This window comes from Dermacentor silvarum, chromosome 3 (assembly GCF_013339745.2).
Source record: "Dermacentor silvarum isolate Dsil-2018 chromosome 3, BIME_Dsil_1.4, whole genome shotgun sequence".
Taxonomy (NCBI): domain Eukaryota; kingdom Metazoa; phylum Arthropoda; class Arachnida; order Ixodida; family Ixodidae; genus Dermacentor; species Dermacentor silvarum.
The window spans coordinates 219,109,494-219,128,240 of record NC_051156.1 but is presented as its reverse complement, the minus strand read 5'-3'; the positions used below and the strand labels follow the sequence as shown (position 1 = coordinate 219,128,240).

The 18,747-nt window shown below is 41.7% G+C and overlaps 1 protein-coding gene across 1 annotated transcript in view; it reads right to left on the bottom strand.

Moving 5' to 3' along the window:
• The window catches only part of LOC119445226 (carbohydrate-responsive element-binding protein-like), a 61,732-nt gene extending 43,026 nt beyond the window's left edge, over positions 1–18,706 (bottom strand). Inside the window, 8 exon segments of the mRNA XM_037709548.2 lie at positions 746–816; positions 1,809–1,904; positions 2,908–2,955; positions 2,958–3,039; positions 3,543–3,668; positions 5,483–5,556; positions 11,021–11,127; positions 18,086–18,706. Of these exon segments, the coding sequence (XP_037565476.1) occupies positions 746–816; positions 1,809–1,904; positions 2,908–2,955; positions 2,958–3,039; positions 3,543–3,668; positions 5,483–5,556; positions 11,021–11,127; positions 18,086–18,432 (951 nt within the window). The 5' untranslated portion in view covers positions 18,433–18,706.
• Between the last annotated feature and the right edge of the window lie 41 nt (positions 18,707–18,747).

Genomic DNA, 18,747 nt, shown 5'->3' with positions numbered 1-18,747 from the left:
CATCCAAACATTTTATTTAGACAGAAAGCACAGTCAAACCCACTTAAAGCATTAGTACAGATTTTAATAATATACTTGAATGTAACAATGAGCAACTTCCCCACCCCAAACTTCTGTGTACATTCTATGGTAAAATAATCTGCTTACCTCAATGTTCCCAAGCCGCATTATTGGCTATGACAGTTAAATCTGGCTTATGGGTGTCTGCGCCAAAAAGAAACGGAAAGCAAAATCTAAGAGGAAAAAAAGAAATGAAGCGAGCAGCTTTGCCACTTCCCCACCCTTGTGCTGCACACCTGACATTTGTGCCAAGCAACCCGCACTGCGTGCCTTAGTCGCCCCTCTCCGGTCTGTCTCCCTTATGAGGATGGAAAGGTGACGGAAGAGGGGGCGACTAAGGCATGCCGTGCAGGGTGCACAGTACAGAGGATGTGGCAACACTGCTCGTTCACCCACCCCCAGAGGATTTTGCATTCTTTTTCCTTTCGAAGCACACACTCTGCAGAAAGATTTAATTGTTGTAACCGATAACGCGACATGGGAGCATTATAGTGAGTGGTTTATTTTACCATAGAACACATACAAAAGTTGATGGTGCACCAACTGCTCATTAAAGAGTTTTAGATTAGGGGGACGCAAGCATTGGGGCCCCCTAATCTAAAGCTCCTTAGTGCTATACCTAATATACTGTTAAAACTGACATCTTTACAAGTGGGTTTGATTGTATAAGTAAGGAAGTGCTAACCTGAACAGGAGCACCTTCAGAGCTGAGAGAGCTTTCTTCCGGCAGTGTTGGAAGCTTTGAGTTGAAGTAATCTACAAGAAGAAGAGGTATTCATAATATGCTTGCAAACTGACAAAAATCGAATTACATATCAAAGGCAGCTTCACAATGTAAACAACTTAGTTTTCATGCAAACCCCATTTTCATGATTCTTGCAATTTGCCTACAGCCTGTCAAAAGTTTATCCAGGGAACCATTCTCGCCTGTGTCATAAAAATCAGCCAGTTTATACGTGTAGCAAAAGTTAACTTGCAGAGTTATTACTCGAGAGTGAAATATTCCTGACCTTAAGAATAAACGAAGTATAAAAGTCTGTGAATGAAAAAGTGTTAACAGTAATTATTCTTTAGATGACCATATGAACTTTTTCTGCAAATCTGGGCACATTTTTCTGACAGATGCTAGACTTGTGACACTTGACTATGTGGGGATACTTGACTCGACATTGTCTTTCCTGCATAGCTCTCGCATCTCCAGGAATTCGGCTTCCCCGCATAGCAGGTGCAGCGCCGATAGTCGGCAGTTGCACAGCAGTACGAGAGATGGCGCAAGTGTTCCATTGCTAACGCCACCTGACAGCTGGGATGCTTGGGTGCAAAAGGAACTTCTCCTATTTGGCTGCAGGAACTTGGCACATGCAAATGGACCGCATGCATGCATTGCAGGGCTGACCCGTGGGTGCTTTTCTGGTCGCCCGTATGTGCTAGTTAGCTTGCTTATTTTTAGAAGGTGCAATAAATGCCCTTTTGTTTCCACTGCTGTGTTGTTGTTCCTTTGTCCCATGGGCCCGCCTGAGACCAGACAACTTCCGACACAAGACTGTGGCACAAGACACAAGCAGCTGTAATATTGAACCATAATTTTGTACTGGGCAAAGAAAAACAGCCTCTAATTTCATATAAAGTAGGGGCTTCGACTAAAATGAAAGAGGGGGAGCTGGGACCTAAATGTTGAAAAGGAAAGAGCAAAGAAGGCAGAAGTAATCAAAGCCCTTCTAGAAGATTCATTTAAGTTGGGCGCTCACCAGACAGAGGTTCCAGCGTGTCCATAAAGTCATCAAATGCTGGCTGCAGCTGGATAAGGCCTGGCTGGATGAAATCAGCTATGCCAGCCCTTGTAGCTGTCAGAGGGGCAAGCATAAGTGCACAATTACCAGTTGAAACCATAGTTAATGCCATAACACCACAAGAATAAAGAAAAAAAAAATATCTGAGAAAGAATTAAACAGTGCAACAATACAATTTGATGTAGTGTCCAGGGCATTCCGACATTTGTTTTATCACTGGTGTTTTAGTTTCATTTGAGTGTATTTAGTGTTTTTAAGTTCTGACATAGTACCTAAAGAGTCAGCGGCTGGCCAGTGCAGTGGAAAAAAAAAAAAAAAAAAAAAAGGACGTGATTCAGTATTTGCTGCTCACTTGCTTCGACAACTTCAAGCAATCTTGTGTATGTTAAGATCTAATCAATATAACATAAATCCATCCTTGATGCTCAGAAACTTGTTGAAAGCCCCAAATAGTGTTTGGAAACTATATTGAAAATGTTTTATTTATATCTTGTAAATAATTTAATATTTGTTTCTTCTTCAAGAAATATTTCCACAGGCTAACTGCCACTAACAAAGTGATCAGTTGGTATGTGAGCGCACTGAAATTACATGAACCTGGTTGCAAAATGTACAGAACATCAGCAACTGTTCAGATTCAGCACGAAGGGAGTGAACAAGTAGATTAATTGCTGAAATGAATTTGTCTTAAGTACAGCTAGTACACGAATTCCCTTAATACAATGACGAACTTTTTGTAAAGCCATTAAATTTAAATATGGGTGGACATCATTCTCACCATTTGAAGTATGTGAGTTCATAGAGCATTCAAAATTCCCAAATAATGTTGCAAAAAAATCTATAAGTACTGTGAAACTACTGTCATACGCTCGTGTTTTGTAACAATGGGCATGTAAGCACCTGCAGCACATAACTGCTATGCACCACACACATCGCAGACAGCCACACAAACAGCTTGATGTGTGCCGATGCCGAATGCTAAAGCAGATGGTGCTGTAGGCAGCCTGCAGTTGACCGCGTGAACAAGACCTATTTCACGAAAGGAACACAAGCTTACCTATTTCCCTAGGGTTTGGGAAGTCGAATGGCTGATTTAAGCTGCTAAGAGGCTCTCTGAAAGGTCCATAAAGAAGTCCTCGTCCATTGAACCGCCATGAGACAGCCAACGAAGGTCCAAGTCTACAGGATTCTGCGATCACCCATTTGGCCACATTAATATATAAAAAAATGTACAGGAGCAAAATTCTTACATGGCATAACTATGACAAAGAACTATGCTGTTGTATGACTGCAATATTTCCCCATAAATGAACTTATCTGCAAGAGAACTGCAAGACTGATGCGCAGTCTATGCGCAGAAGCCCCAGCTATAACAGTACAACATCGCTCATACTGTCACAATTTTCAAGCAAGAATTCTACATATAGAATACTCTCTTTATTTTTTGCTATATGAAACGTTCCCAGTGTGTGCGTTTGAAGGCATGATGTGGACAAACAATATTATTTATGGTATGATTTAGAATATCGCACAAGTGAAATGATCAGAGTAAAAGATGTAGCTTCTGATGCAATAAAATCTTTCACAGCAGGCCTTTTAATTTTTGTAGCTATCAGAAAATAGAAGCAAAGCTGTGCAAGCTTCTGACTTTACACTTGCTGAACACGAATTACTCAATATGACATTACTCACAGTGCTGGAGTCATCCACAGTCCTAAACCGCGAGTTCTTTTTGCAGAAGAACATTCTCCACTTCTTGTACTCGGCGGTGATGTTGCTGAAGTTGCGCTTCCAGTACTTGCCCTCCATGACAATGGCCTGGAGCAAGAGCAGTTCAAATAAGAGAGCAGGTCTGTGTTGCACTTTTCATGCCTTCTTTAGGTTCATGCTTGGGTGCATTATAGGCATGACAGGCTCTGCATTATACAAATCGTTGTTGTGCATAATGTAACAAACTTCTTGTACAAAGGAATCTGACTGTCACTAGCCATCTATCAATCTTAATCCTAATCAATGCTTCAAGCAATTTTGTGTCATAACTAGTCAAAGCCAGATTCCTCAAAAAGTGTGCCAGAATTAGTATCAAGAGGGTTCTTGTGAAATGATTGATAAACCACCTTAAGAAAGCACGTATGTCGTATGTGCACACTTCAAACATTCTGAGGTTTGAAAATAAACTGCAAAATCCCTTTATACGTACATGCAATCTTTCACATCACCAGGACATACATGTAAACTCACTAACTGAGGCATGCCATAATGCTATAAAGAAAAGAACAAAAAGTGCTTTCCAGGAAGTGCATGCTGCTTTCCAACATTAGAAAAGAACTGCAAAACTGTCATGAAAATGTATGCCTCAAAGGGGTTAGAGGCAGCAATACAACCTTTTTCCCCATTGATCAACGGATCTGCAACCCTTTGTCTTGCAGAAGATCTCAGCCCAAAGATACATGCAAAACTAAGGCATGGCTCATTCCAATAGGTCATTCCAGGAAGCAGCTATGAAATGCTGTCCCACTGACCCATACTGCCAGCCCTTTTATTTGTTTGCCTATGAAAACAAATGTTATGCAAAAACTGCTGGTTGTTGTCAAAATGCACTGGTACACAGGTAGTGTACATTTCCACGTTCGCAAGCTCACGCATCACAAGTGCAGCAACGTTCCAGGATCAGGAAGGGTGTCACAATGACCCAAGCCAAGATGGGCCAGTCACAGGCAGAATTTGGTGCGGAGTAAAGGCGTTATTTGTGGAAGCATTTACCATATGCGGGAGCAGATTGGAAACATCACGTTCATGCAGAGCCCAGAAGGAAACAGCGGCAAAGAGTTATCAGGAAAAATGAATAAAAAGGACTAGAAAAGCAAGATAAGTCTAGGCACACGATTGAACGACACAAGTGTCCCCTGCTATCAGAATAGGCAACGCGAGTGGCGACGACAACCATCACGAGGGCCATAAACTTGGAACAAGAAGTGTAGCCAGAATAAACAAAACAAATGCCATAAAGCGACAACGGAAAAGACAAATGTGAATACAAGGTTCACGCTCAGATGACATACGCTTACAACTGTTATGGTAAGTGCTTAGCTCGTTGCGGATGAATATACAAGGTGACACGTGCCTATGAAGAAAGAAAGAAAGAAAAAAAAAACTTAAATGTGAATGTGTTGGGCTTATTACCAACCAACCTATATGGCCAATTCTGAAGCAAAGACATTGCTTAGAGAAGGTCATATCTCTCATAACGCATGTGAAAATTTGCTCAACCTTAACAAGAAAAATCAAGAGATTATGTCACAAGTAATGTACCTGTAACACTGACTATAATGTATAAACCTAATTGTGCACTTATTTGACCTTCTCGGAAATTGGATTACACAGGAATCAAGCTTTGCACGCTTTGTCAAACACAGACACCTACCTACATATTTTTATGCATGACTCTCACAGATACAAGGTAAGTACAACTATTAAGAAAAAATGTTCGCTGCAATGACGCCATTCCTTATGAGACATAACATCCATTAGGCTTAGGTTATGACTGCCTACAGTTTTGCACAAGCAGCAGCCATAGTAGCACTGAGCGAGTGGGTACTGCCACAAAATGTAAATATAAAAAAGGCACTTGCCTCAGGTTTGTTGTGAGTGTCTCCTTCAAGTGGTGATGCAAATTGGCACACATAAGGACTTCTTCTGGCCACAACTGGATGAAGAAGAATTTGACCAGAGGCTTAACATACTGTGACAAGTGTCTGCATGCAAAATAATGATGCAGTTTCCTCATAATAATATCTTTTTTAAGAGGTCATTTCAAAGCATTTTTTGTGCACCTTGCTCTAAGCCTGACCTTACGGATCACAATGATTGAAACAGAATAAATATCTGCCTTTATTTATGTTGTCATCAGCTGTGTACCTTAAAGGAGTGCCGACACATATTTTTGAAGTTGTAGAAACTCTGCCACATGCACCACATATTACAAAAGAATTACACTCAGCAATTGTGAAGGTGGGGTAGCAGTTATGGAGATATGTTAAATTGATACTTAACGTCTGTCTTTAAATGCTGGACCTGGTGTCATACATTATCATGACATCATGAAACAGAGCAAAATTCGCTTATGTTGTACAGTAATAAGGCTGAGTACGATGTCCTAATAAATAAATAAATAAATAAATAAATAAATAAATAAATAAATAAATAAATAAATAAATAAGCAAGTGCTGTGCTTGTTTCTTCTAGCTTCACATGCATGTGGCAATCGCAGCAATTGCAGAAGCAAAGTGAGCCAGAGTTTCATGATGTCATGATGCATCTACCACCTGGGTACCTAAATTGGAAGTGGTTCCTAGGACCAAGTATTATAGTAAAACATTCAGGAGACTATGTGATCACACAGCCTCCTCTTCAGCTTAGACTACCCGAACAAGGTATCCTATTTGTATGCGTCCTTGATGCAGCACTGTAAACATATCATTCACGTTACACATTACCTTTCTACATGACAAAACTGCATCACAATGACAGGACTTGTACAGCCTGGACATGAGATGGGAGTCCACAGTGTCCAAAGTGTCAATGTTAGTTCACAAGACATACTTTCATGACTACACCGCTTTTGCTACCCGAGGGGCATAAAGGAAGGAGGAAGAAAATTCGCAAACAAACATAGTTGCAATGCCTTTCCTGATTTCATGTTTAAGTGAAAATCACAACTTTTCAAACAGCTCATTACCCCAGGTGAATGTAACTACATTTCCTTTCTTTCGATTTATCGACGCTGACAAAGAGATGTGTTGTGCATAAACATGTGCCATCTAAATTGGTAGACCAAGAAGAACGGGAATCGAGGGGCCCGATTTTTATCAATCATATCACAAGAAGCCAACCAGCAGTGACACCAAGGACAACATAGGAGATATTACTTGTACTTACTAATTGAATTAAAGAAATGATAAATTAATGAAAATGACAATGAAAATACAATTGGCTGCAGGTGAGGAATGAACCCACGTCTTCGCATTACGCAGGCGATGCTCTTACCATTAAGCTACCACATTGCCGTTTTTCCATCCACTTTCTGGGGTATTTATGTCTTACAACGAGAATTAACCCTGGGAGTGTTAGCCAGCACCACCACTCACAAACCTCGGCGGCGGATGTGGAACATCCTTTCTGCCGCAGGCATCATGAGTACGTGATCTTTTTGGGTGAAGGCAACTGGTCAATAAACCCACATATGCTAACTGAAGGCATAATCAATGTTGCCGGATTCGAGCCCTCATTATGTAATGAACGAGAAGAATGGGAACCGCGGGGCCCGATTTTTATCAATCATATCACAAGAAGCCAACAAACAGTGACACCAAGGACAACATAGACAAAATTACTTGTACTTACTAATGAATTAAAGAAATGATAAATTAATGAAAATGGATGAAAAAAACAACTGGTCGCAGGTGGTGAACGAACCCACGTCATCGCATTACGCGTGCGATGCTCTCACCATTGAGCTACCGCGGTGCCATTTTTCCATCTGCTTTAAAATGAAATTATAGGGTTTTACGTGCCAAAACAAGTTCTGATTATGAGGCACGCCGTAGTGGGGGACTCCGAAAATTTGGACCACCTGGGGTTCTTTAACGTGCACCTAAATCTAAGTACACGGGTGTTTTCGCATTTCGGCCCCATCGAAATGCGGCCGCCGTGGCCGGGATTCGATCCCGCGACCTCGTGCTCAGCAGCCCAACACCATAGCCACTGAGCAACCACGGCGGGTGGAGTATTTATGTCTTACAACTAGAATTAACCCTGGGAGTGTTAGCCAGCGCCACCACTCACAAACTTAAGTTGTACATTGAACTATATAACATTGGTTATTTGACTTTTGAATTTTTTTTAATTAGGCACATCACTTGTAATAGGAATGATGTTATTAATTAGTAAACATCCTCTTCAGTCCTTTTAAGTGTTTACTCTGTCCTGCATAATTATTTTTTCTGCACTTTCCTCATAGTGCACCACGACAGCAGTGGCCCCAAATGTGATTCGAAGGACCTAACTTCGCTCATTGCCTTACTTCACAAATGCCTGGTCATCGTGTAGGCTGCGATCATGGAACGCAACACGTACCTCACAATCAGCAGAAGCCAACGCAAACAGCCTGCCGCTTCCAGACAGTTGACAAGACGACAGGCAATGAGTGGAGTTCCTTTGAATCACTTCTGGGGCCACTGGTGTAATGGCACACGAGCGCATAAACATGCAGCACTTTTCGTATTTAACTTGCTTTGAGTAAAGCTCGGAAAAAATAATTATGAGGACATAGTGCACTGAAAACAACTGAATCGGATGTTTTAGGACGCAATAACATCCTCCCCATTAGAAATTATTGCCCCCATTAAAAAAAAAAAAATTAAGCTAATTTTTAAATTCTGAACCCACCGTGGTAGCTTAGTGGCAATGGCATTGCACTGCTGTACCTGCCAATCTGTGAACCTTAAAGGTAATAAAATTTCCGCGGACATGACAAACCGGGGTGTTGCGCACATTTTTTCTCAAACATTTGCCTTGAGCACATACCTTCTGTGGCATACATAAACATTTAATTAACAATTATTTACATTTAGATGCAGCGCACTAGAAGCAACTAATTTAGAACAGCAGAGACTGAAAAGAAACACAGTATTTTTAGAAAGAAGTGACTTTTTCAACAACTCTGCTGTTACCGATTTCATTAGCTACAGATGTCTGAATAAACTTGTTTGAAGCATGCACAGCACAAATACCATTTCAATTTATTTCTTGCATAATTTTTTTTTCAACCTTGTGCCACTTCATCACCATTAAAGCTGTCTTCGTGAACAGAATCTACTATTTGGTAAACTTTATGCGAAATACGTCAAATTGTAGAATAAGCCCAAATTCACAAGCTATGAAAACTTCAACACAGTCAAGTTATCAGGTATGCACTGCTGAGCTCAAGGTGGTGAGTGTTATCCCGGCTGCAGCGGCCACATTTCATTGGGGGTGATATGCAAGAAGCGCTTGTGTACTTAAGATAAAATATTTATATATGACACAAACATGACCTACCAGACATAAACACTCACTATCATTAAACGAACACCCAGTTCATACAGAAAGTCATAAGCATTAGTTTTTTCCCCTTTAATGACGCGTGAATAGAACAAGCCAGACCCTACTTTTACAAACAGCCCAACCTTACCTACTTGATTAACATTAGTCCCGAAAGCGAATTACATGCTTCACAATAATGACCTACCTGTGTTACCGTTTATTTATGCGCCATTTTATTTCATTATATTGGATACATAATCCCAATTGATTTACTGACACTTGAAATCTATCGTATTTTATTACCTCTTGTGTAAACCTAACTTTAATACCTTGTAGTACCTTGTCATTACTGAGTACCATTGTTTATTTATGCTAACTGTTTACTTATTTACCTATTGTTTATTCTCAAGTCTATTGCCTTTGCTAATTGCCTATGTATTGTGCGTAATCAAATTTGTGCTAATTATTATTGTACACCCGTGAGCAAAAGTATACGGACCACAGGGTCGCTGAAAAAACTGAATTTCTTTTTAATTACCAAGCATAAACTGAAAAGTTCGCAGTACACTGAAAAGTTCACAATGCCAAGTTTGGACAGCAGTTCTCAATTTCAAGTTGCGTTAACAGGCAGAGGAAAAAATCGGCTTTATCGCTCAACCCCTGGTCTATGTACTTTTGCTCACGGGTGTACATGCCCTTCCTGTTATCCCTGATGGGATCGACAGTATAAATAAATAAATAAATAAATAAATAAATAAATAAATGAATAAATAAATATATAAATAAATTTTAGGTGAACGCTGGAGAAACCCAGGTAATTAATCCCGAGTCCCCCACTAGGGTGAGCCTCATAAGTACATGGTGGTTTTGGCATGCAATACCCAATACCCCAGAATTTAATTACTTTTTATTTTAGTTTTTGTACTTAGCCAGCCAATCATTACACAAGAAATTTTTGTGGTAGCGGAAGAGGAATGATGACCAAACGCTGTAGGTCTCATAATCATATATTGTACCAGTTTTTATTATTAACAGCTTGGCTAATGTTAATTGGGAAACCATGTATACTGTTTTTTTTTTTCTAAGCTGGTGCGTAGCAGTGAGAGAGAGAGAGCACACATGTGTGTTGCGTGCACAGTGTCTTTGTGTGCCCACTTTCGAGTCTCCTTAAGAGTTCATCTGAGCAGTTCAGACAGTACAGCAAGAGGCTAATAGCAGTATTATACTAGCGCTAAAGCTTTGGTACACGGCTAATTTACTTTCAACTGAGAAGACTTCAGGAAGGTACAAAGGCCTGTTTCAGACCAATGTTGCAATGATGACTGGCCTTTGACAAACCCACACCTTTTCCTTTCCTACCTTTGTACCTATAGCACATTCTTTGTTCATCAGACTGAATTTTTTGCCTTGCACACTACAACCATTTATTGAAAGGACACAGTGCTACTGCACTGCTATGTGGGTTTTGTTGTCAGTTGTGTACACTGTGAAAGTGCACGAAATTGTAAGTTTGTAATTGTTTTTGAGTGTGTTTTATATTAAATTAATGAAATTCTGGGGTTTTACATGCCAAAACAAAGATATGATTATGAGGTATGCTGTAGTGGGGGGCTCCATATTAATTTTGACCACCTAGGGTTCTTGAACGTGCACCCAATGCCCAGTACACGGGTATTTTGCATTTCACCCCTTTCGAAATGTAGCCGCGGCAGCTGGGATTCAATACCGCGACCTTAGATTTAGCAGCCCAACACTAAAACCACTATGACGGGTGTGTGGTTTGGCTGGCATTACATCTTGCATGCAAGTGTTTACAAGATTTATCAGTTCTTTTTATTGTATGAAATGTTGGTGAAGCGCATCTGTGCTGCGAAGTCATGTAGCCAAAGAGGGCAGAGTGTTTTTTTTTTTTTCTGCCTCTTCGAACGCATCGAAAAATATACTTCAAACATCAATACTGCAGTCATCTGGTGCATTTTACCAGCAATTTATTAGTTCATTTTGACTTTATGTGGTAGAAAAAAAAAGTACAGAAAGAGAATCACACAAGCGATGCATCTTTAGCCCTAGCAAACAGGACAACTCACACTGCATGTGCCAAGCTCGCCAGATGATGTTGTTCAGGCGAATCTTGTCCTTCAGGCGCAACTTCAGTCCCTTGAATGTTTTCCACTTAGGCGATGTCAGCTTGCCACTAAGCAAAAAAATGCATCGCAATAAGAGCTTGAATTTTTACTTTTTTAAAATAAAAGATTGCACATGCTGTAATAAACATGTGCAGATACCAATAAAAGGAGCAACATGCAATGAATAAATGAAATCGACGTGAGACTAAATGCTCTCGGCTCTTAATGAGTGCTATATTATAGTTAGTGCTTATTTGAACGTCAATACACCAAAATTCAATTGAATCATTCATGCAAAATTGTAAAACTTCATTTTGTATCACCAAGACAGAGGTAGAAACAAAATGTTAGTAATTCACTGAGATGACCCCTGTATAACTAATGTATGGGCTTTCCAAATGGCTATAAAAGAAATATGTTATAGTTTTCAACACCATTCTGCAAGTCCTTGCACATTCAGCACAAATATTGTGTTTCAGGTTATGGTCACAATGTGTCAATGACACTAACCCAACACTACCATCAAACAGTGGCAGTTTACATAAGTTTGTTAACTGATGCAACTGTGTAGCACACAACACAATTCTAATGGTGCTAAGCTGCTGAATGATCCCAGCCATTAGTCTAAAAGAGATGTAAAAAGGTCACTTCGTCAACACAGCTGTGTACAATGATGATTTAGGAATAAAGACTCACTGCTGCAGCATCAAATTTTTCACACAATTCTAAATCAATCATTATTGCAGATACCCTCAGCCCACATTCTTACTTAGACTCCCTTTCCAACAGAAGCTTTCCTTCTGCAGTTATACAGACTTGAGATGATGACTAGACACACTATTTCTGCAGTTCTTCATTGCCATTTCAGTTGCTGACATCCTACTACTTCAGTGTTCATATTTCTAAAGCAAGCTCTGTTCTTCAAAAATGCCTCAATGTAAGAAAATTAATTAAGCCTTGGAAGCTTTAAAAAATATGAGAGAGACAAAGAAGGCAGTGAGACAAAATATGGACTTGTAACTTGTAACTAAGGTTGAAAACCGAGTCCCCCCCCATTTCCTTTTCTCTCTTTTTCGTGTGGTTTTTATATTTTGTAACATAGTATACTAACAGGCACTCTGATGAACTCTACTTAATCAGCTGCAATTGCCTGTTGCAGCTGATTAGTATTACACAAACTGGTTATCAGTGGACAATGTCTGCCATGAGACCAGACTAATTTCGACAACTTGTCAAGCCATGCCCATATCTGTTGCCTTCTGCCTTTCTAAATAAAATCTCTCCATATTTTCTACTGCATTTTAAACAACATTCATGGCATCATGCCACGTCCCCAAACCTTGGAATGTTCAATACATCCTCAGTACATGTCATTGTTGTACGTAAACACACAGATTGGTCTGTCACGTCGTTTTGCCTTCTTTTATTCCTTCAGGCAGTAGACTTAGCAACAAAGAATGAGATCTGTGGATACAGGATGCACCTCAACACAAATTTTAGTTCCCCTTACTATCCGCCTAATCCAATCTCTAGAGAATGAGATTTGGGGATACAAGATGTACCTCAACAAGTATGTCAGTTCTCCTTGCCACATCCTTGATTTGTTTCCCTTTCTTAGTCTTGAGAGAGAGAGAGAGAGCTTAGGAGAGCACATACGACATGCACTGTTTTTGTCTTTGTTGGAGAATGAACAGCAGGGGAAGGGCTGCTGCTATGATCTCCATTAATGCGTATTGTCCTTCCCTCCTCCTGAAGCCTGGTCAGACCATACGAGGTCTGCCTTTACAGAGCCTTCAAAATGAACAAAACCATTTCAATTTGCTTGAGGTGCTTTTACAGTAAGAAACCACTCCATCTGCAAAGTGACCCGATTGAAGAAATATATCAAGAGCAAAAGAGCAACATGTCATGTTATTGCAGGTCAGGCTTTTAACAACCAGCCATTTAAAGAAGGTTGTGGGGAAACATGCTACAGTAGTAGACAGCTTTCTTCATAAACCATTAATTGCAGATGCTGCCTAACATCTGCACATCCATTTTAATACAGCTCATTGAAAATTATGATGATCTGCTTCCTTAATATGCCACAAGCATCCCTCCAATGAGCCCACAATATTGCCTACATCAAGTAGCAATCAGTGTCAAAAGTAATTTTTGTAAAAAAAATTTTGAAATTCAAGGATGCAGGACATTATGGCGTGACTCAAGGATTAGAATAGCTGACCATCACAACGGCCCGTATCAATATTACCGGAGCACCACCGTACATGCCGTACATTGCCATGTACGCAGTCAGCCTCCCTATCCAATGAAGCACTGGTGCTGCCACCTCCAGACTGATCTCAGCAAATAAGACGATATATCTAAGCAAACAAGAAATCTTTGTCAAGTAGGAATACTCGGCGTTCATTTCGCTGCATATTGCTATGATAGCCACTGCATGTCCTTGTACAAAAAAAAAAAAAAAAAAAAATGAGATAATGCGACAAGCCCGAGTGCTACACTGTGGATTCATTGTGACCCTTTGGCATGCCTTGCATATTTTAACTGTGGCTGCATAAATCAGAAACCTTGAGGGCAACCTTCATGCCAAGAAGAGCAAGTAGCTTTTACAAAATAAATCTATGAGAACATGCACTCACTTTTGCATTCAATGCACACAACAGTTATTGCCCCCCCCCCCATCCAAGAAAAGAACTCTATATTGTGAGCAAGTCAGAGTGCGAGAAACACTGACACAGGAATGTAGCTATTCATAATGCATGTCATAAGCTAAACTAGAAAAGTTAATGCATGCCCGTGGGAAGTCACTGCCACTGCTTTGAGTAGAATAATGCCCTTTCCTACAATTTGTGCTATGTTAATGCTGTAAAAGCAAATGTGCAAATGACAATTTACAAACAAATTAACTTTTAAAGGAGTTTACCAAAAAATATGTATTAATTTAAAGTAAACTGGCATGGAATCGTACACAGGACAGGACTATTGTGACTGAAGGCCTGGTATGCCATACAGGACACAAAAAAATAAATATAAAAGAACAGTGGTGATGACATTACTTTGACAATTTTGCATCAGCTGTCTGTGACATCAAGCAATGACTGCTAGGTAAAATTGTTTACTAAGAATTTGAATGAGCAATTATAAGTTGCTATTAAAAAGAAATTAATACTTAAATTTACAACTTCTGTGAGCTTTTCTTGCATATAAGTTACCAAAATGCATGACAAATGCAGAGAAATTAGTGAAGTCACAGGGTGGTGGCATGGTCTTGCTAGGAAAATCAATAAGGGACATTTGAATTCTTCTCCAACTACTAAACAATCCCTTTCCATCCAAGAAATACAGACATGGTTTTGAAATGGCAGCATACCAATACAAAATAATTTCAGGTTTTCTTGTACGTAGTTATTGTGTTCCTGGATAATATACATTTAAATAAACATGACGTGTGACAGTAGTTAAAATTACTAGTTCAAGAGAGAAGCAATTCAAATAAAACCTCAGGAACGTTGTAAATAATCTAAAAAAATTAAACATGTTATTTTATTTAGAAATCTGTTTTGTTCAGATGAAAGAACTGTTTGGGTGTCAGATCAGAGAAATCCCCTATTTCTCACTCTAGATATAACTTTATTAACTGTGTTGGTAATTCATACTTTTGGTAGAAGGGTGAAGCACTGATTTCAAATACAGATTCTGTTCATTCGAATACAGATTTTTCAGTAATGTTTTGCCCTGAGGCAGCAGACTTACTGCATGGGTGCTCCAAGATGCACTATTTTGCGTATATGTGTTGCATTGTAATAAAGTCACTGTTGGAAGTCAGTGCTTTGTGTGCACCATCACATTTACATTCATATTTTGAAATGTGCGCTGGTCATAGCTTGATATATAACTAAATATTGTTACGGTAGGAAAGCAGACAATGTCGACGATGGAGAAGAGAATGAAGTGCTGTTCATGGAAACAGCCTCTCTGTATTCTCAGCTGCTGTTTATCTATCTCCTGTGAATAGACCTTGTAAATAGTTTATACCCGTGACATTTTTGGTGAGAGGTGCTGGGTACGCGTCTTCGCCACGGTGCTCCACAGCGGAAGTCTCGCCCAGCCTGGGAACATGCATCCAGCGGCAGGCACCGCGTCTGCAACTGCATCGTCGCCTACGCAGACCCAGTGCGTCGCTCTACCTCAGCCGCAAGACCCCAGCAAGTTCAACGGCCTCAATAGTGTTGACGTAGAAGAATGGTTGAAGATGTATGAGCACGTCGGCAAGGTGAGCAGGTGGGATCCGACCATAATGCTGGCCAATGTCGTGTTCTACCTCGACGGAACACCGCGAACATGGTATTACACGCACGAGGAAGAGCTCACCAGCTAGGAGTTGTTTAAAGAGAAGCTGTCCGACGTTTTTGGCAATCCAACCAGTCGACAGCTAGCCGCCAAGCAATAACTTGCCACGCGTGCCCTAACTGCCACCGAGTCATATGTCGCTTACATTCAGGACGTCCTCGCCCCTCCGTCATAAAATCGACACGTCAATGCCAAAGGCAGACAAGGTTGGGCACATTATCAAGGGCATCGCGGACGACGCATTCAACCTTCTGGTCTTTAGAAACTTATCGACTGTAAACGCCATCATGAAGGAATGCCGCTGTTTCGAGCAGGCGAAGAGCCGCCGTATACATAATCAGTTTACACAGCTTCCAAATACTGCAGTGACCTCTTCTTGCACCGAACCAACCGACCAATCTAGCTTGCCACCACCAAGTGAAAATGTGACCCGCATTGTGCGCCGCGAACTCGAAGCAGCGTTTCCTGTCTCGCCTTAACAGATGTCTTTGACCAATACTACTGAGACGATATCGCTGATCCAGTCCGTGGTTAGCCAGAAAATCGCTAATATGGGTCTCCCCAGCGCCTGCTCCTTGAGTCGTCCTGACGCCGGCCCTGCACCTGTGCCTCGGTCCTATCATAGTTCACCCTACAGTGCCCGTTATCCCTACAGTGCGCGAAATCCATTGGACTGGCGTACACCTGATGACAGGCCGATCTGCTTCTGCTGCAGCCGAATCGGTCACGTTTCCCGTCACTGCCGTAGCCGTTGGCCGTCCCCGCCTCGAAACACATTCTGGAATTCAAGTTCGCCCCGTAGTTCCTCACCCCGTCGCTTCTACGACGCTTCCGACGACGCTACCTCTTCCTCGCTGCTATACTTGCTCGCCCTCGCCTCAACTGTCGCCAGCCACGTGCACCCCAGCTTCACCGCTCGCCCTCGCCGACCTACCCAGGATCATCCCAGCCGGAAAATTAGGCAATGCGGCACCTCGGGGTAGTGCTGCAATGTCGAATTCGCCGCAAAATCCTCCTTTGACGCTGTTTACGAGACATAACCTTCTTGACGTCCACGTTGATGGTACACCCATCACAGCACTTCGTTCTCTTCTCTGTCGTCGACATTGTCTGCTTTCCTACCGTAACAATATCAACAGCAAGCAGAAAAAAAGAGGCTAGAAAGACTGCAATGCTTAAGAGAAGACCTGTTTTCTAAAGCTGTACAGCTTTTGGGCTCGTTGCGCTTACATATGCTTAAACCAATTTAAGATGTCCTTCATTTCAAATGCGCATTTAGCACTGAGGTTTATGGGTGCAAGATTCTATACAACAAAGCCCCAGATGCAGTTTAACCCCCCCTGTATTTCCTTCTCTCTCAGGTCTCTATTTCAGAGAGAATTAGTCTGTTTCAATGGTGTCGTCTCAACAAATACATGCTAGATGACAAATTGCTATGCAGAGCCTAGCCTCACATGACTTGTTCAGCGAAACCAATCCTGCTATCACATTTTCACTGCCTTTCATTCCCCAGAAGAACCAACAATCCTGACATGAACCAGTGCTGCTTAAAATAATGTTTTCAGACTTTCTTGCTCCCACCTGCTGAGGTTAAACATGTCACAAGGGGTTTCAGGGCTTTCAAAAATCCTGCAGTAAGTTAAATTGTACTGCGACAGAATTTGGTCATTGCGAATTTACCGAAGGATCAACATTAATGCAAATGCACAGCCTAATTTAAGTAGTTAGCATGTGCACAAGGCTATATTATGTGCAATACTGTAACATTTGATAATTTATTTAAAGTAACACTGAGGTCAACACGACAGTTCTCCTATGCATAAAGTATGTATTGCACCATTCTACTGCGGTCTCTACACACTGCGTAAATACTCGTTATCATGACAGCTTTATGAGGCAATCTTACGGCAAAGCTTCAGCACGAGTAGCCTTAGGTGCTGAAGAAACCCAGTTTTCGTTGAGCTCAGGGATGTGAATCGCTTTCAGATCAAAAGATTACATCTAACTCGCTCATACTTGGCACAGGGGTGCATCAAAAGCAACGTGATATGGAAGACAACAGCAACGGACAATAGAAGTCGCGGCAATTTTTCTTCAGCGCACTTCCATTAGTGAATGTGGAATCGCGAAGGTGAAGCTTTACTAGAACAGATTCCCATACAATTCAAGGGCGAGTCGTCATGTCGCGCTGCTACACCGCTAAGTCTATGCCTATTAATGGGTTATCGCGTCGAAGCAACTTTCTTTGTAATCAAGGGCAACATACGAGCCGATATGCGCCATTTCGCTGATGTCAACACGCGACGCGCCGTTGAAAAAGCACGCCTGACAACAGCGGGGTCGCCAGCAACACCTTTCCTTTCTTTCAGCTTATGAATAATTTCACGCGCCGTTCCCTAGTTCGTTTTACAGGGCCACGGCTTTGCGTGAAACTGAAACCAAGTACTGTCATCAATCTTCATCGATTATGCGGATCAGAAACAGGACCATGCAAGCAAGACTGCGGTGTGCAGCCTGCAGAAAATGTGCACCGAAATCTGTGCTTGAGGAAGCGCTCCGCGAACAACCCGAGCACACGCTTCCGACAGAAACGACGGCGGGTCGTGGCGTGTCGATGATCTCGAAGTCACGAGCAGTGCTCAAAGCAGAGCGACGCGCGACTCACGTGTTTACCTGTAGGCCAGAGTCATGCACTCGAAGAGCTTGGTTAGCGAACCGTCGATGGCTATATGGCATGGGGGCTTGAAATGTTTGTCCACTTCCATTACCTCGTCAGTGTCGAACGTAATTTCTTCGTCGACTTCATTTAGAGGGGTAGCCAGCGAGTTGGGCACTTCGGTTGCGCAGTCCGACTCACTGGCGCGAGCCACCTCGTCCGTGTTGTCAGTATCGTCGATGTCGGATACCATAAAGTGTCCGCTGTGAATGATCTCCGTCGGAGTCTTCCGGGACAGTCTTGCGAGTTCATCCTCTTCGAGGGGCAGCGTTTCCCGGTTCAATTGCATGCTGCTGGCAGTCATGATTCACTCGTAGCGATGATCTGCTACCGAAACTCCTCCACGACACACATTTCTCACTTCACAGCTGGAGCTCGAGCTAGCACTACGCGCCATAGTGGCGTGGCCATTGCTTTCCTGGCTCTGCGAAACGTTAGCTGTGCTACAGGCTGTGCTGCTGGTGCGGTGGTCGTGGTCGTGCGTTTCCCTCGCCTCCTGTTCCTTGAGAGCACAACATAACCGAAAGCAAGCGAAAGTATTCGGACTCCGTGGAAAAACGCTCCCGTGGTCAGAAATGTTTTGCATCTGTACAAATTTAAAATGTTATTATTACTGCTT